The 19,846-nt window shown below is 38.3% G+C and overlaps 1 protein-coding gene across 3 annotated transcripts in view; it reads left to right on the forward strand.

Annotated features, from left to right (window-relative positions):
• The window catches only part of HPSE2 (heparanase 2 (inactive)), a 786,995-nt gene that overhangs the window by 521,000 nt on the left and 246,149 nt on the right, over positions 1–19,846 (forward strand). For all 3 annotated transcript variants that reach the window (XM_032134711.1, XM_032134691.2, XM_032134716.2), the window contains one exon: positions 11,211–11,258. In XM_032134711.1, coding sequence (XP_031990602.1) covers positions 11,211–11,258 — 48 coding nt within the window. The remainder of the gene's footprint in view (positions 1–11,210; positions 11,259–19,846) is intronic.

Here is a 19,846-nt window from a genome sequence, read left to right on the forward strand (position 1 = left end):
GCGAGGATAGTCTCGATCTCCTGACCTCGTGATCTGCCCGCCTCAGCCTCCCAAAGTACTGGGATTACAGGCGTGAGCCACTGTGCCCGGCCTGAAATTTTTTAAATATAAGGAAACTAAGCTACATTTTAATATTTTGATTTCTTATACAGAATGTTAGGTGAGGATCTGACTTTCAATTTTTTCCCAAGTAGACAACAGATCACGTAGCACATTTCAAAATGCTTCAGTTTTTCACATACTGAATTCCTTTTTATGTAATAAATTCTTGTATAGTTTTTTAAATTTTATTCCATAGATCTCCTTACTAAATCTTGAATGTTTTAATCATCACAAATTTCATGATAATATATGGTAGGTCCAATAAATGCTCCTTCATTATTCCAATTTTTCAAAAATTTCTTGGCTTCTTCCAGATAAATGTTAGAATGGTTTTGTAAAGCTTCAAAAATATCTGCTGGGATTTTTTTTATTTGAATTTAATTAAGCCTATAAATTGGTTTAAGAAGAATAATTAATTTTCCTCTGTAGGATCATGGTAGCTCTTTTTCTATATCTGATTTTAAAATATTTTTCTGTAAACTATATACTATTCTACTTATGGGCTCAGGATATTTCCTATTTAATTATAGATATTATGGATTTTCTTTGAGATGTACAGTGCAGATGTGGAGAAAATACAATAACGGTACTTTAAATATCACTAACATTTAAATAATAGTTTTCTCATTTTTTAGATAATGTTCCTTTAGTTAATAGAACATTATATGAGGACTTAATTCTCACATATAGCAGAGAAAACTATTCAGTGCATATGAGGATCTCCTGATTATAGTGTCATGAAGGACCAGTTTCCAATTTTCAACATGCCAAATTAGAAATGTTCTGAATTGCCTGTCCAGAGACTTTTAGCCAAGTAGGGCATTAATGATTTATTTGGTCCTAATTTTCTTACGAATACAGGGCTGTTAATATCAATGACTAGTACTTCAAGTTATTTGAGGCATATTCAGAAGGATTGGAATATATTTACCACCAGTGGCATTGAAAATCCTCTCCTGGGTCTCATCTTGGACAATAGCATTCATTATTGCAATTAAAATTTTGGCATTCCCCTCTTTCTCTTGAGCACAACAGCAGTGTTTCTAAAGTGGGCCTTTTTTTTTTCATTCCTACATTTCAAAGCCTCCCATGTCTCTGTAGTAATCTCTTGCCAGCTTATCTTCACCAGTATCTTTCATTTCAGTATTTAGCCAGATCCTAAAATGCAAATCTGATCCTGAGAATCCCTTGTGTGTGTTTAAAGATGGAATAAATTCAATAAACATACGTGGAGGACAAGCTGGCTATATTTTACAATATTATGTTGGGTGCTAATCTTACAAAGGTAAATAGGACCTGGACTTGTACCTTGTTGTTAAGGGTAAAGGCCAGACTTATAAAGGCAACACAGGGCAGCTCCTAGTGATCTGATCAGCCTGACCTCCTGCCATTCCCTTACTTGTTCCCTGACATCTAGCCATACTAGACTTCTGTGAACAGCTCATTTTGACTCTTCCTTGTTTTGCTCATGCTATTCTTTGCCTGGGCTGCTCCTCCTGGCAAAATCCTACCCTTCTTTCAATCTCATATTCAACACTGTAGACAATATGAAAGTTTTCTTATCTGTATTCCTTCTTCTAACACCATAAGGCAGACCTAACCGCTCGTCTTAACTGAGGTCCTCTTACTGTACTCCTGGTACAAACTAACAATCTGTTACAGCATACAGAAACTTTGGTATGTCCTTGTCCACATTTCTGTCTCCTGGGCTTCATTGTGGTTGTCTTGTAGCAGAGGCCCTGAGCCAGTCACCTTTTGATACCTGCATTCAGCACATTGTCTTACAATAAGCATTGAAGGGCTCAAGTCTGTGAGAGGAAGCTAACAAGCAAAGAAGGTGCTCCAGCTTTTTCCTTTTTCTAATCAATATGGTAGTGTTTTTTCAAAGCAAAAGTTCAGCTAAGTTTTTGTATCTTGGAGTTTACTATACTTCCTAGCCTCAGTGAAAACAGCTTGGAGGCAGCGTAAGATACTGGAAAGATGGTCGGATTTGGAATCAGAACCTGAGTTTAGCCTGCACTAACTACATGAATTTGAGCAAGTCTCATAATCTCACAATCTCCTCCACTGAAATACAGAAATATCTACCTTACTGGATTGTTTTGAGGACTATGGGAAGCTATACATATAAGAAACTGAAAAGCATTTTATGACAAAGCTCTATTAGTGTCAGTATTGTTTTCATTATGGTTATTTGTATATGATTATAAAATGGTTTTACATAAAATATTTCTTTTGTTTTGAATTTTACTTTAAGTTCCAGGATACAAGTGCAGGACATGCAGGTTTGTTACATAGGTCTATGTGTGTCATGGTGGCATGCTGCACCTATCAAACCCATCATCTAGGTTTTAAGCCCAGCATGCATTAGCTATTTATGCTAATGCTCTCCCTCCCCTCGCTCCCCAACCCTGCGACTGGACCCAGTGTGTGTTGCTCCCCTCCCTGTGTCCATGTGTTCTCATTCTTCAACTCCCACTTATGAGTGAGAACATGCAGTGTTTGGTTTTCTGTTCCTGTGTTAGTTTGCTGAGGATAATGGCTTCCAGCTTCACCCATGTCACTGCAAAGGACATGATTTCATTCCTTTTAAGGCTGCATATTATTCATGGTGTGTCTGTACCACATTTTCTTTATTTAGTCTATCATTAATGGGCATTTAGGTTGGTTCCATGTCTTTGCTGTTGTAAATAGTGCTACAGTAAACATACATGTGCATATGTCTTTATAGTAGAATTATTTATATTCCTTGGGGTGTGTACCCAGTAATGGGATGGCTAGGTCAAATGGTATTTCTGGTTCTAGATCCTTGAGGAATTGCCACCCCGTCTTCCACAATGGTTGAACTAATTTACATTCCCGCCAACAGTGTAAAAGCATTCCTATGTCTCCACAGCCTCTCCAGCATCTATTGTTTCTTGACTTTTTAAATAATTGCCATTCTGACTGATGTGAGATGGTATCTCATTGTGGTTTTGATTTGCATTTCTCTAATGATCAATAATGTTGAGCTTTTTTTCATGTATTTGTTCACCACATAAATGTCTTCTTTTGAGAAGTGTCTGTTCATATCCTTTGCCCAGTTTTTATGGGGTTGTTTTTTTCTTGTAAATTTGTTTAACTTCCTTGTAGATTCTGGATATTAGACCTTTGTTAGATGGGTAGATTGCAAAACTTTTCTCCCATTCTGTAGGTTGCCTGTTTGCTCTGATTGTAGTTTCTTTTGCTGGGCAGAAGCTCTTTAGTTTAATTAGATCCCATTTGTCAATTTTGTCTTTGGTTGCAGTTGCTTTTGGCATTTTCGTCATGAAGTCTTTGCCCATGCCTATGTCCTGAATGATATTGCCTAGGTTTTCTTCTAGAGTTCTTATGGTTTGGGGTTTTACATTTAAGTCTTTAATCCATCTTGAGTCAATGTTTGTATAAGATGTAAGGAAGAGGTCAAGTTTCAGTTTTCTGCATATGGCTAGCCAGTTTTCCCAGCACAATATATTAAATAGGGAATCCTTTCTCCATTGTTTGTTTTGTCCAGTTTGTCGAAGATCAGATGGTTGTAGATGTGTGGTGTTATATGTGAGGTCTCTGTTCTGTTCCATTGGTCTTTATGTCTGTTTTGGGACAAGTATCATGCTGTTTTAAATACTGTAGCCTTGTAGTATAGTTTGAAGTCAGGCAGCATGATGCCTCCAGCTTCGTTCTTTTTGCTTAGGATTGTCTTGGCTATCTGGGCTTTTTTTTTTTTTGGTTCTGTATGAAATTTAAAGTAGTTTTCTCTAACTCTGTGAAAAATGTCAATGGTAGTTTCATGGGAATAGCATTGAATCTGTAAATTACTTTGGGCAGTGTGGCCATTTTCATAGTATTGATTCTTCCTATCCATGAGGATGGAATGTTTTTCTGTTTTTTTGTGTCCTCTGATTTTCTTGAGCAGTGGTTTGTAGTTCTCCTTGAAGAGGTCCTCCACATCCCTTGTAAGCTGTATCCCTAGGTATTTTATTCTCTTTGTAGCAATTGTGAATAGGAGTTCATTCATGATTTGGCTGTTTGTCTATTGATGTATAGGAATGCTTGTGATTTTTGCACTTTAATTTTGTCTCCTGAGACTTTGCTGAAGTTGTTTATCAGCTTAAGGAGTTTTTGGGCTGAGATGATGGGGTTTTCTAAATACAGAATCATGTCATCTGCAAACAGAGACTGCTTGACTTCCTCTCTTCCTATTTGAATACTCTTTATTTCTTTCTCTTGTCTGATTGTCTGTCCAGAACTTCCAATACTATGTTGAATAGGAGTGGTGAGAGAGGGCATCCTTGTCTTACCAGTTTGCAAAGGCAATGCTTCCAGCTTTTGCCCATTCAGTATGATATTGGCTGTAGGTTTGTCATACATAGCTCATTATTTTGAGATATGTTCCATCAATACCTATTTTATTGAGAGTTTCTAACATGAAGAGATGTTGATTTTTATCAAAGGGGTTTTCTGCATCTATTGAGATTATCATGTGATTTTTGTCAGTGGTTCTGTTTATGTGATGGATTATGTTTATTGACTTGCATATGTTGAACCAGCCCTGCATCCTGGGGATGAAGCCGACTTGATCATGGTGGATAAGTTTCTTGATGTGCTGCTGGATTTAGTTTGCCAGCATTTTATTGAGGATTTTTGCATCGATATTGGCCTGAAGTTTTCTTTTTTTGTTGTGTCTCTGCCAGGTTCTGGTATCAGGATGATGCTGGCCTCATAAAATGAGCTAGGGAGGAGTTCCTCCTTTTCAATTGTTTGGAATAGTTTCAGAAGGACTGGTAACAGCTCTTCTTTGTACCTCTGGTAGAATTCAGCTGTGAATCTGTCTGGTCCTAGGCCTTTTTTGGTTGGTAGGCTATTAATTACTGCCTAAATTTCAGTACTTGCTATTGGTTTATTCAGGGATTCAACTTCTTCCTGGTTTAGTCTTGGGAGGGTATATGTGTCCGGGAATGTATCCACTTCTAGATTTTCAAGTTTGTTTGTGTACCGGTGTTTATAGCATTTTCTGATGGTAGTTTGTATTTCTGTGGGGTAAGTGGTGATATCTCCTTTATCATTTTTTATTGTGTCTGTTTGATTCTTCCCTCTTTTCTTCTTTATTAGTCTAGTTAGCAGTCTATCTATTTTGTTAATTTTTTCTAAAAACCAGCTCCTGGATTCATTGATTTTTTTCTTGAAGGGTTTTTCATGCATCTATCTCCTTCAGTTCTGCTCTGATCTTAGTTATTTCTTGTCTTCTGCTAGCTTTTGGATTTGTTTGCTCTTGCTTCTCTAGCTCTTTTAACTGTGATGTTAGGGTGTTGATTTGACATCTTTCCGGCTTTCTGATGTTGGCATTTAGTGCTATAAATTTCTCTCTGTTCTAGCTGCGTCCCAGAGATTCTGGTATGTTGTCTCGTCTCTTTGTTCTCATTGGTTTCAAAGAACTTCTTTTTTTTTTTTAAGTTTGACTTCACTTTTGAATTTTTATTTTATTTTATTATTATATTTTAAGTTTTAGGGTACATGTGCACAATGTGCAGGTTTGTTACTTATGTATACATGTGCCATGTTGGTGTGCTGTACCCATTAACTCGTCATTTAGCATTAGGTATATCTCCAAATGCTATCCCTCCTTCTTCCTTAATTTCATTATTTACTCAGGAGTCATTCAGGAGCAGGTTGTTCAAATTCCAAGTGGTTGTGTGATTTCTGAGTGAGTTTCTTATCCTGAGTTCTAATTTGATTGCACTGTGGTCTGAGAGACTGTTACGATTTCCATTCTTTTGCATTTGCTAAGAAGTGTTTTACTTCTAATTGTGTGGTTGATTTTAGAATAAGTGCCATGTGGTTGACTTGGGGTGGAGAGTTCTGTACATGTCTATTAGGGCCACTTGATCCAGAGCTGAGTTTAAGTCCTGAATATCCTTGTTAATTTTCTGTCTCGTTCATCTGTCTAATATTAACAGTGGGGTGTTAAAGTCTCCCACTATTATTGTGTGGGAGTCTAAGTCTCTTTATAGGTCTCTAAGAACTTGTATTATGAATCTGGGTGCTTCTGTATCGGGTGCATTTATATTTAGGATAGTTAGCTCTTCTTGTTGAATTGATTCCTTTACCATTATGTAATGCCCTTCTTTGTCTTTTTTGATCTCTGTTGGTTTAAAGTCTGTTTTGTTAGGGACTAGGATTGCAATCCCTGCTTTTTTTTTTTGCATTCCATTTGCTTGGTAAATATTCCTCCATCCCTTTATTTTGAGCCTATGTGTGTCTTTGCACATGAGATGGGCCTCCTGAACACAGCACACCGATGGGTCTTGACTCTTTATCCAATTTGACAGCCTGTGTCTTTTATTGGGGCATTTAGCCCATTTACATTTAAGGTTAATATTGTTTTGTATAAATTTGATCCTGTCATCATGATGCTATCTGGTTATTTTGCACACTTGTTGATGCAGCTTCTTCATAGTGTCATTGGTCTTTATATTTTGATATGTTTTTGCAGTGGCTGGTACTGGTTTTTTCCTTTACATATTTAGTGCTTCCTTTAGGAGCTCTTGCAAGGCAGGCTGGTGGTGACAAAATCCCTCAGCATTTGCTTGTCTGGAAATGATTTTATTTCTCCTTCATTTATGAAGCTTAGTTTGGCTGGATTTGAAATTCTGGGTTTAAAACTATTTTCTTTAAGAATGTTGAATATTGGCCCCACTCTCTTCTGGCTTGTAGGGTTTCTGCTGAGAGGACCACTGTTAGTCTGATTGTAGTCCCTTTGCAGGTGACCTGGCCTTTCTCTCTGGCTGCCCTTAACATTTTTTCCTTCATTTTGACCTTGGGGAATCTGAAGAGTATGTGTCTTGGGGTTGATCTTCTCATAGATTATCTTAGTGGGGTTCTCTGTATTTCCTGAATTTGAATGTTGGCCTGTCTTGCTAGGTTGGGGAAGTTTTCCTGGATGATATCCTGAAGTGTGTTTTCCAACTTGGTTTCATTTTCCCCGTCTCTTTCAGGTACTCCAATCAGTCATATGTTCAGTCTTTTTACATTGTCCCATATTTCCCAGAGGTTTTGTTCATTCCTTTTCATTCTTTTTTCTCTATTCTTGTCTGCAGGCCTTATTTCAGCAAGATGGTCTTCAAACTCTGATATCCTTTCTTCCACTTGGTTGATTTGGCTATTGATGCTTGTGTATGCTTCACAACGTTCTCATGCTGTGTTTTTCAGTTCCTTCAAGTTATTTATGTTCCTCTCTAAACTGTTTATGGTAGTTAGCAGCTCCTGTACCCTTTAATCAAGATTCTTACCTTCTTTGCACTGGGTTAGAACATGCTCCTTGAGCTCAGCGGAGTTTGTTATTACCCACCTTCTGAAGCCTACTTCTGTCAATTCATCTATCGCATCCTCTGTCCAGTTCTGTGCCCTTGCTGGAGAGGCACTGTGATCATTTAGAGGAGAAGAGGCACTCTGGCCTTTTGGGTTTCCAGTGTTTTTTTTTCACTGATTCTTCCTCATCTTCATGAGTTTGTCTACTATCAATCTTTGAGGCTGCTGACCCTTGGATGGGGTTTTTGTGGGGACATTTTTTTGTTGATGCTGTTGGTTTTTGCTTTCTGTTTGTTTGTTTTTCTTGCGGTGGTCAGGTCCCTCTTCTGTAGGGCTGCTGCGGTTCACTGGGGGTTCAGTTCAGGCCCTGTTCATCTGGTTCACTCCCACACCTGGAGATGTCACTTGAGGAAGCTGGAGAACAGCAAAGATGGGTGCCTGCTTCTTCTTCTGGGATCTCTGACCTCAAGGGGCACTGACCTGATGCCAGTAGAAACACTCCTGTATAGGGTGTCTGACAACCCCTGTTGGAGGGTCTCACCCCAGTGGGTGGCAGGGGGTGCAGGACCTGTTTAATGAAGCACTTTGACTGAGGGGGTGTGCTTCACTTGGGGGTAAACCCACTTGTCTGGGCTGCCAGGATTCCTCAGAACTAGCAGGAGGAAAGACTAAGTCTGCTGATCCGTGCAGACTGTGGCCACCCCTCCCCCTAGGTGCTCAGGCCCAGGGAGATTAGAGTTCTGTCCCTGACTCCCCGGCTAAAGTTGTTGGAGTTCCTGCAGAGAGGCCCTATACAGTGAGGAGGGATGAGTCAAGGTCAGGCCTGAAGAGGCACTCTGTTAGCAGTCTGCCACAGCCCCTGTGTTGGGCTGCGGGGGATACCTCTTGAGACCAAGCCGTCCATCATCCCTGGCTCCAGCAGGGGAAAAGCACAGCCTGGAGCTATAGAGATGGCTGCCGCCCTTCCCCCACCCTGGGAGCTTAGTGTGTTAGGCAGCTATGGGTCCCAGAGTTGGCTGTTGCCCCTCCCCTAAGGAGCTCAAACAGCTTAGGCAGCAGGGAGCCACAGCTGTGGTGCTGGTCACCCCTCCTTCTGGGAGCTCAGCAGGCTTAAGCAGACTCTAGCTTAGTGGCTGTTGAGAATCTATGCAGCTCCATGGTTGGGACCCTCACCCCAGTGGTGTGGGCTTATAAGTGGGATCTTCCAATCCGTGGGTTACACAGTCCCATGGAAAAAGCACATTTTCCCAGGCTGGGTAGCAGACTCACTGACTGCCTTTCCTGACTGAGGATCGGGGCTCCCCTGCCCTGTGTGGCTCTCAGGTGGGCTGCAGCACCACACTGCTCTTCTTTCCTCTCTGTGGGTCACGCCAGCTGTCTAGTCAGTTCTGATGACAGAAACTGAATACCTTGGTTGTTGGTACAGGATTGGCTCGCTGTTATGGTTTTTTTGTTGTTGTTGTTGGGAGCCTCCGATCATCTCTGCTTCTAGTTGGCTATCTTGGCCCTGTTCCTACATAAAATATTTCTATTTCAGAGATTTTAGAAATTATTTTGGAGGAGTAAATTCCATGTAAACATTTGTTTTTACATTTCTTTCTTTGAAATGACATTTGTGTCTAAGATTGTCTAGGTTTTTTAATTTTTGGAATATCTGAGAAGGAGGTACAAAATTTCATCTCTTCCTCTTTATTCGTGGGCCATCCTACTTCTAAGATTGTTATCAGATCTTCCCTGCTTAGAGTGGCAAAGATGGCAGGGATAATATTTTGAATATTAATCTGTTTTCTTTCTCCTTGTATTTTTCCATTTTCCTTCTATCCATTCAAGAGCTGGTTGTGTGCCTATGACAGGATAGCACGTGACAGGAGGAAAAGGCAAATACCTCACGAGTCTTTCTGGCTTTTGAATTCCAGAAGAGGAATTTTAGAGGCATAGGGCCAGAAATAGTGAGGAGATTGGAGCTACTCTCCCAAACTCAAAAGAGATTGTCCTGGGCTGGGGAAAGGAGATGAGATAAAGAGGAAGAGAAATCCATGGGCTTCAAAAGCAGAGGATATCTGTGCCATGCTTCCCAGTGACTGCTGCTAGGAGGGGTGGTATGACTCCATCAAAAATTGGCTATTTGGAGTGTTAGGAGATGTACTTCTCTAGGCAATAGGGAAGCTGGTAATCTATATAATGGAATTGACAATATCCACCTTACCAAGCAAGGCATTTTTAAGGATTGTAAGAAATAACATGTGAATGGCTGGCACTCAGTAGGTACGTAGTAAATGTTACATTCCCTCCAGCCCACGTTGACATTTTGGCCCTGCTCATCAAACCAGTTCTACTCCTTGATCATTCCCATGTGTCATTTTCTACTTTCTTGCTTGAGGACTGCTGAATGGTACTGGAGAAAGAAAGGCAAAACCATTCAGCCAAAGGCCAAGCCAGGGCTTCTGTGGCCTTCTCATCCTCCTCCTCCTCTTCCTTCTCTCTTTCTTCCCCCTTTCTCAGACCCATCCTGTCCTTCCCCTTCTTCTTTTCTTCTCCTTTTATAAACTTCACTTTAATGCTAACCAACAGTCCTGGCATCCAGCCCTATGTTTCTCTTATGTACTCCTCCAGAGAGACTCAATTCTCTTCTGCTGTCACAGCAAATCAGACCCTCTGTTTAGGCAACACAGAGCAACCCACACAGCATGAGCAACATGCATCTGCCTTGCAAGATTATGCTGGGGTAAAGTAGAGATAGGGCCTTCTAGACAAAACACCGTCTTTCTCCCTGGAGGAAGAATTCTTCAGTTAAGAAGTACTATTAAAGATTGCTTCTCCCTCTGAAGAAAAGTTCCCCACCAGGGTCTCCAGATTAAAAGGAGTATCTTAAAGAGCTGAGATACTCCTTTTGGTTTCCTGTGCCTGGGTAATGTCTCCCTCAACTAGTAGTTATAACTATGATAGCACATGGCCTCAGAACATGTGGATAGGGAGAAGGAGGTAGGTAATTGAGTTATTCACAGACATGCAATTTATGAGAGACCCTGTGTCATCTTTGGGCCCCCAGATGCATCCTCTTGGCCTATTGATTTTCCTGGAACCTCCAGAAACACAGAAGGTGGGGAACTGCTAGCAAGGCTTTGATGTGTGCTTAACTGCATGGAACCAAGTCTGGTTTACCTTTTGAGCTGAGCATGATTGTCAGATAACACTCAGTACTCTACTTAGCTGCTCCCAAAGTAGATGATAGATTTCTCTTTGTGCTGCTCAACTTTCTACACTGAGACAGGTGTGGCAGCCCCTCATTGGGGCATATTTGATGGTGCTTTTTACTTGTATAAATAAATTGGGTTTTCCCATGCTCGCTCTAGGAAAGCCTGAAGTTTTTCAAAGGCATCTTTTGTGCTCTCATCCTTGGGAAATATTACTGTTTGTTTCCTAGCAGAGATTGGAGTCCTTAGAGAATAGGAAATGGGACAGACAAGTTTTGGTTATGAGGAAATTGATGTGGGAGCCCTCAGGCGTGGGCTTGGGAAGACAGATGTAGATAGAATGCCTTACTGGGATTTTGATTTCCAGATGGTGACGGATGTGTGGGGAGCGGGAAGTATGGTTAGTTTCACTTTCTGTATAGTTTGACCTCCAATAGCTGTGTCTAGGCCATGATTGTGGCTATGGAGGATCCTCTCAGAAAGCATACCTGCTTAGGGATTGGTCTAATCTGTCTCAGTTTATTTCCTTTTGATTTAGGGGATGTGGTTTAATCTAAGTTGTAATGTCTTTTTTCTTTCTATTCCTTACAGATTCATGAAGGTGGCAGGAAGTACAGTAGATGCAGTTACCTGGCAACAGTAGGTATTCACCATTTTTGCTCTTACTTATTATCAGCTGCTGTGAAATGAAAAATAATTAGTTGTCACCAAGTTCATAGCTGACATTTAATAAGCTATCCTTCATCCTCCAGGAAAAAACTTAAAAGTAACTCCAAAGTTGTTTTTATGGCACATACTGTCTCATAGTACTATAATTTTGTTTGGTTGTTTTCAGAAAATTTTAAGAAAACAATTGACGCATTTTGGAGATTTCAGCTATTATGTACCCTTTTAAATTAATCTGTCATCAGTGAACAGGTAATGGGGATCTGAGCATGCCACTGTTTTCCCATAGGATTTCCTTTGGGAATAAATTTCCTTGTATAAGAGAGGAAATAATTTTAATTGCTCAATATATCATGGGAAAATAGAAACACTTTGTTATATTAATGTCAGTGGTCTTAATTATTGCCAAGCGAGTCTCTAAAATGAAGCAGCTTTTTTTTAAAAAAAGAGTATCAGGATGAAGCAGCTTCAAGAAAGGGAATAAACTCCAACATTGCAGGAAGAATCTTACAATGGAAAAGACTTGTTACCGCAGGATAATGAAAAATATAATTATCTGATAAATAAATTTAAATATTCTATAAGTTCCCTTAGGGCATTTGTACCAGAAGCTCCAGCCCTTAACAGTCAATGTCTCACTAATTGTATACTGGAATCCTGTTCTTCTTTTCTCTGAGAAATCTATTTCACAATATCTTCTGAATCATCTCTTGTCTAATGTGGTGCTCTCAACTTAGACTGTGCTTTTACTCTGGGCCCTCAGAGGCCTTGGCAATGGCCCTCTTTCTCAGTTACTCTAACCCTTCCTGCCTAGCATATGTACTCCTCTTGTCTATCCTCTGTTTGAAGTGGGTCACACTATCCACTGTGGATTCATTACAGATGTGAAAGAAAATGAAGTGCATTAAATCTTTATTAAAGATTGCTTCTCCCTCTGAAGAAAAGTTCCCCACCTAAAGTGTTTTTGTTTGCCGGCAATCAATAACTTCAATCGTAATGGGAAATATTTTAGTCTACATTTATACTCTTAAGTTCCCTAAAAAACAAGTTCCAAATGTTTTCAGAAATTCTTATTCTTCTTCAATTTGTTTTTTTTTTTTTTTAAAGACGGAGTCTCGCTCTGTCGCCCAGGCTGGAGTGCAGTGGTGCGATCTCGGCTCACTGCAAGCTCTGCCTCCTGGGTTCACGCCATTCTCCTGTCTCAGCCTCCCAAGTAGCTGGGACTACAGGTGCCCGCCACCACGCCCGGCTAATTTTTTGTATTTTTTAGTAGAGACGGGGTTTCACCATGTTAGCCAGGATGGTCTTGATCTCCTGACCTCGTGATCCACCTGCCTCGGCCTCCCAAAGTGCTGGGATTACAGGTATGAGCCACCGCGCCCGGCCTTCAGTTTGTTTTTGTGAGTCATGGATTGAGTAAGCTGGAGGATCTTGTCATTCCCTTGCTTGAAAACCCACAACGTCTCTCCTTTGCACTTGGACCGAAAGCCAAACTCTCCACACTGGCCTTTTTTGTGTTTGGCCTCTGCTACTTTCTGATTTCATCTGGTGCCACTCTGCCCTTATTCTGTCCCAGCTCACTAGTGATCTTTCAGTTCTTTCAGGTACATGTGCATATCTGCCTCTGGATCTCTGTATATGCTAGTCCTTCTGCCTGAAATGCTGTTCTCCCTACTCTTCGTGTGGCCAGCTACTTTTCATCTTTTAAGTCTCACCTTACATGTCATTTCCTAGAGAGGCCTTCCCTGATGATCCTATCCAAAAACAGGTCCCCCATTTCATTCTTTTTCTTAGTTCTTTTTTAATAGCACTTATAATAATTTATAATTACTTTTTTCCTTATGACTTGTTTTTGTAATTTGTTTTTCTCTTCTACCATAATGGCACTTATTCAATTCACCAAGTACTTATTTAGACAATAGTTTATTAGGCATTTACTATGTGGAAAAAATAACAATGACAACAACAACAATGACAATAAAAATAACAATGTACCAGGGACTGTTCTTAAACTTTATATGCCCTATTGTGTCTGATCCTCACAACAACCAAATGAGTTAGGGACTATTTTTATCTCTATTTTACTGTAACTTAGAGGAAATTATAGAAAATCCAAAGATTACACAGAAAGTGGAAAATGTTGGACTTAAAGTTGTGTCTGTCTCACTCCAAGGGTTATTGTCTTAACTACTATTGCTTTGATAACAAGATAATGTCCCTTTACCTGAAACTCTGTTCAGTGTCCTCACCAAAAAGGCTATCTGGATAATGTAGCATAAAGGCTGAACCTTTAAGAATTTATAGGATTTGGGGAGAAAGATAATGATATCAGCATAAAAAAATTATTGGCTAAGAATGTATGGCTTTAATTATTATGGCTGACAGGGAGGGATAAGAGAAAGCTTTTCTTTTCTATTCAAGTACTCTTCCTGGCACAAATGGAATGAAATGAGCACAGTATTATTTTTATGATGCAAAAATACATTTTTAATAAATACATTTTGTTTATCGACTACTTAAAAAATATTGGCCATGTCTCCAGATAAATATCACTGTTTGCAACTACTCCAAAAATACCCTGAAAAGCAAGCAGGGGGTTGTATTTCTTTTGGCTCCAGGATCAGCATTCATTAGAGGACAAATACCACCTGGAATCTACAATTTATCCTTTCCAGCCATAGTTTTCAGTCAAGACTTGGAAAAGTCATGGAAGAATCCCAGGCAACTCTGGCCAGGAGGACTTCATGAAAATTAAAGCCAAATGCCACGTTTCTTCAATCCTGAGTAATATTGAAGTGAAGATGTCCTAATAATGTAAAGAAATTGAGGGACATTGTTAGAAAAAAAAGGGTGGGGGAGACTAACATAGAATTTGTCATTTGTCACTATATATAGATGGCCAGAAGAATTAATTCAGTATTGGGATGTTGAGCTTGGAGCTTGAACAGCCCAAATTCTGAGTCTGAAGTCATGAATAAACAGATCTCTGTAGTTTGACCATTTTATTTGGAAGCATATTCTTGGGTTTGCTATATTTTGAGGACCAAAATATATGACTTAATAATTGGTCCTGCCCACCAACCCATTTAGAAAACCCAGAATAAGTTATTAAGATGAAAGTATAATTACAAGTATAGTGGAGTAGCTTGTATCATAATAACCCTTATAGAGAAAGCAATGATAAAATATACAGTATTAAAAAAAAACCACTGGAATATGACCAAAAAAGGCAGAAACCAAACGAAAGTATTCAACTTTTGAAAGAAGTGAACAGTGCTACATGAGATCTACTTTTATTTGACTTCTTCACTGTGGTTATTATTATTTATTTGTTTATTTATTTTGAGATGGAGTCTCGCTCTGTCACCCAGGCTGGAGTGCAATGGCATGATCTTGGCTCACTGCAAGCTCCGCCTCCCAGTTCATGCCATTCTCCTGCCTCAGCCGCCCGAGTAGCTGGGACTACAGGTGCCCACCACCACTCCAGGCTAATTTTTTGTATTTTTATTAGAGACGGGGTTTCACCATGTTAGCCAGGATGGTCTTGATCTCCTGACCTCATGATCCACCCGCCTTGGCCTCCCAAAGTGCTGGGATTACAGGCATGAGCCACCGCACCCAGCCTTCACTGTAGTTATTTAACAATTCATTCAGGAGGTAACTAGAACTCAAACAGAAATGCATGCTCATATTGGCTTGAAGTGTCAAGGAGAAGGAGTCAGAGGCTGGAAATTGAGGGTGGAAATCTCAAAAAGAAGGAACTTCAAGGTAAAAATACAAAATATGCATATAAACTTCCCTCAAATCTTTCTCTGATCCCTGAAATGTATATATTCATGAGACATTCCAAGGAGCCTAGTGAAAAGAAACAGGTGGAAGTCTGAAAAAGTTGAACAGAGATTTCAGCTGCCGTTTGTCACATGAGAGACAGAGGTTGGAATTTGAATGTCACAAATTTAGAAGGACTTGATAAACACCTTGTTTTTATCCAGTGAAATCTAAAAGAGTTATGCCTTAGGTGTAAAGTCTGTCTCAAGACTAAGGATTTGCTCTAAGACTCAAGTATAACCAAAACAGACTTGTCCAAAAAAAGCATAAACTAATGTCTTCATAAGAACAAGAAGATCAGTCATTCATTCAACTTCCTGCTAGATTCAAAATCAGCATTCTTCTATCTCTATAGTATATCATCCACACTTTGCTATATACAATAAAAAAATTACCAGACATTCAAAGAAACAGGAAAATATGACCGTGATGACGAGGATAAGCAATAAATAGAAACCTTGAGATGACCCAGGTATTAGAATTAGCTGACAAGGATTTTAAAGAAGCTCTTATAACTCATATTATATATTCATAGAGTTATGGGGAAAATATCCATATTGAGAAATATTCTCCTGGAGAAATATCAACAGTGAAATGGAAACTATAAAAAAGAACCAAATGGAATTATTGAAGTAAAAAGAAGAGTATCTGAAATGGAAACTCATTGGATGGGCTTTTCAAGAGATTGGAAACCACAGAAGGAAGAGTAAACTTGCATACTGAGCAATAGAAATTATACAACTTAAAGAAGAGAAAGGAAAAAGTGGAAAAAAATGAACAAAGTGTCAGTGACCTCATTGCCAATACCAAATAGTCTAACATATGCACAATTAGAGTTCAGACGAATAGGAAAAAGAAAATGTGGCAGAAATTTTTTTTTAAATCAAAGCTGAACTTCTCCCAATTTTGGTGGAAAATATTAATTTACAGATTCAAGAAGCTAGGTAAACCTTAAGATGGAGAAATACAAAGAAAATTATATCTGGGCACATTATACTCAAACTGCTGAGAACAAAAATAATGTAAAAATCTTTAAAGCATTCAGACAACAATAACACTTCATATATAGGGAAAATGATGACTTATTTGACATCAGAAACAATGGAGGACAGAATACAACAGAACAATATTCTTAAAGTGATAAAGAAAAAAATGTAAAGCCAGAATTCTATATCTAGCAAAAATATTCTTCAAAAATGAAAATTAAATAAAGACTTTTTTTATCAAGGAGACCAGGCACGGTGGCTCATGCCTGTAATCCCAACACTTTGGGAGGCTGAGACAGGTGGATCACCTGAGGTCAGGAGTTCAAGACCAGCCTGATAAACATGGTGAAACCCTGTCTCTACTAAAAAATCCAAATATCAGCCGGGCTGGTGGCAAGTACCTGTAATCCCAGCCACTCAGGAGGCTGAGGCAGAAGAATCACTTGAACCCGAGAGGCGGAGGTTGCGGTTAGCTGAGATAGTGTCATTGCACTCTAGCCTGGGCAACAGAGCAAGATTCTGTCTCAAAAAAAAAAAAATGCTAAAGGAAATTCTTCAGACAGAAAGACAGTGGCACCAGAAGGAAACCTGGATCTCAAAAAATAATGAAGAGCATTGGAAATGGTACATTTGTGGCTAAATATAAAAGGCTACTTTTTCCCTAATTTACTTACAAAATAATGATTCATGCAAAAATATAAATTGTATTATGGGGTTGATAACATATGTAGATGTAAAAATACATGGCAATAATACCACAAAGGATGAGAAAAGGAGGAGTCAGTAAATCTAATTATAGTATTACAACGTTCTTTTATATAAGTAGTACAATATTTACTCTGAGAAGACTGAGAAGCAAGGGTGAAAATTATATTCCTACAGCAGTCCCTTTAAAAATAATGACAAAAAGTATAGCCGAAAACGCATATTAGAATTAAAATAAGAAATACTGAATTAATCTCAAAAAAGCAAGAAAGGAGAAAGAGAGGAACAACAAATAAATGGGAAAAAAATCAAATAGCAAAATGGTAGACTGAACCATGATTATATCAATAATTATACTAAGTGTAAAAGTTCTAAACAGTGTAATTAAAAGGCAAAGATTGTCAGACTGGATGCTATAGAAGACTCAACTATATTCTGCCTACAAAAGACACACTTTAAATATAAAGACACAGATTGAAAATAAAAGGATGAGAATAATATGTCATGCAAGCAGTTATCATAAAAAGCTGGTGAGGCTATATTAATTTCAGGCAAAGTAGGCTTCAAAAAAAGGAGGATTACCAGAGAAAAGGAGATTATTCATAGTGATACAAGGATCAATTCATCAGGAAGACATAATAATCATAAATGTATTGTCCTGCGATAGGCAGAATAATGAACCTCCCCCAACCTCCCTCAAAGATATCTGCATTCTAATCTCTAGAACCTGTAAATATGTTACATTATATGGCAAAGGGGAATTAAGGTTGCAGATGGAATTAGTTGCTAACCATCTGACTTTAAAGTAAGGAGCTTATTCTGGAGTATCCAGAGGGACCCAATATAACCACAAGAGTAGAAAAAGAAGGCATAAAGAGGAGGCATAGGGAAATTTAATAGAGAGGAGGTTAGAGAAATGCAATGTTAGCAGGACTTGACCTACAATTGCTGGATTTGAAGATAGACTAAGAGGAACATGAGCCAATGATTGTGGGTATCCCATAGAAGCCAGAAAAGGCAAGAATATGGATTTACCCTTAGCATCTCCAAAAGAAAGATAGCCTTCCACATACTTTGATTTTAGGCCAATGAGACCCATATTGATTTGTAACCTATAGAACTATAAGAGAATAAATTTGGATTGCTTTAAGCTACTGTTTGTGATGATTTGTTTAGAGCAGCAATCAAATACAGTAGTGAAGAACAGAGATTCAAAATATACAAAGAAAAAAATAACAACAAAAGGAGAAAAAAATAGAAAAATCCACTATTATAGTTGGAAACTTAAAAGTACTTCTTTCAGTAATTAACAGGACTAGATTAAAATAAATACAGTAAGGATATAGCAGATTTTAATAACACTGTCAAACAGACTGACAATTCACATTTACAGAATGCAGTTGAACACACATTTTTTTCAAGCGTACATAGAACATTAACCAAGTTGGACCATATGCTCAACTGTAAAACAACTCTCAATAAATTTGAAACAATTGAAATAATGCAGAGTATGGTTTGAGATGACAAAGAAATTAAGTTAGATATTAGTAACAAAAATATCTACAAAATGCCTAAATATTTGGTAATAAATAACACACTTCAAAATAATGTATGTGCCTGTAATCCCAGCTACTTGGGAGGTTGCAGTGGAAGGATCACTTGAGGCAAGGAGTTTGAGACCAACCTGAGCAACATAGCGAGACTTCCATCTCTAAGGAGAATTTTAAAAAATTAGCTGGGCATGGTGGCTTGTGCCTGTAGTCCCAGGTACTCAGAAGGCTGAGGCAGGAGGATCCCTTGAATCCAGGAGTTTGAGGCTACAGTGAGCTATGATCATGCCCCTGCAGCCTAGCCTTGGCGACAGAGCAAGATCCCATCTCTAAATAAATAAATAATCTATGAATCAAAGAAGAAATCATGAGAAAAGGTAGAAAAAATATTTTGAAATGCTTGTGAAAATACAATATATCAAAATTTGTGGAATCCAGCAAAAGCAGAACTTGGAGAGAAATTTGTAGTCTAACATGCTTATGTTAGAAAAGAAACATTTACAAGCAATGATCTCCATTTCTATCTGAAGAAGCTATTAAAAGAACAAACTAAGCACAAACTAAGTAAAACGAAGGAAATAAAGATATAAGCAGAAATCAATAAAGCAGAAGTTAGACAAGTGGTAGAGAAAATTTACAAAACAAAAATGTTTCTTTGAGTAGATTAACAAATTTGAAAAACCCTAGACAGAGAAACAGAGAGAGAAAGAATGAGAAGTAAAGTACAAAATTGCAAGTATGAAGAATGAAAGAGGGATTCTTACTACAGATTGCACAGACATTAAAAATGCTGCAAGGTATTACTATGAACAACTTTATACCAACAAATTTGACAAAGCAGATAAATTCTTTGAAAAATACAACTTACAAAAATGATATAAGATTTAAAATTCTTAAAACCCTGAAATATCTGGTTCATTTTGGAAAATCTGGCAGTTTCTTATATAACTAAGTATATGCCTGTCCTATGACAAAGCATTTCCACTTCTAGTTATTTACCCAAAGGAAATGAAAACATATGCTACCAAAAAAAACTTTTACAAGATGTTTATAGCAGTTTTATTCTTAATAGGCAAAAATCTGTAAAAGCCCGGGTGTTCATCAGAAAGAGAATGGATAAACAAATCATTGTATATTCATACAAAGGGATACTACTTAGCAAGATAAAGAAATAAACTAATGATATATGCTACAACATGGATGAATCTCAATATGCTGAGTGAAAAAGCCTTATAAAAAAGCACATTTCTATTATTTCAGTTATATGAAGTTTTAGAATAAATTTTTAAAATCAGTGCATTGCTTTAGTGAGTGTCAGGGGTAGGGATACAAATTGAGAAGGAAAGGGCATGAGGGAATTTTCTGGAGTGATTGCAATGTCCCACATTTTGATAGGGTTTTGTATTATGCAGGAATATGCATTTAATCAAAATTTATCAAATGATATGCTTAAGATTCATGTATCTCATTATATATAAAATTGCATAAGAAA

The sequence above is a fragment of the Hylobates moloch genome, unplaced genomic scaffold (assembly GCF_009828535.3).
Source record: "Hylobates moloch isolate HMO894 unplaced genomic scaffold, HMol_V3 SCAFFOLD_3, whole genome shotgun sequence".
In the NCBI taxonomy this organism is placed as follows: Eukaryota; Metazoa; Chordata; class Mammalia; order Primates; family Hylobatidae; genus Hylobates; species Hylobates moloch.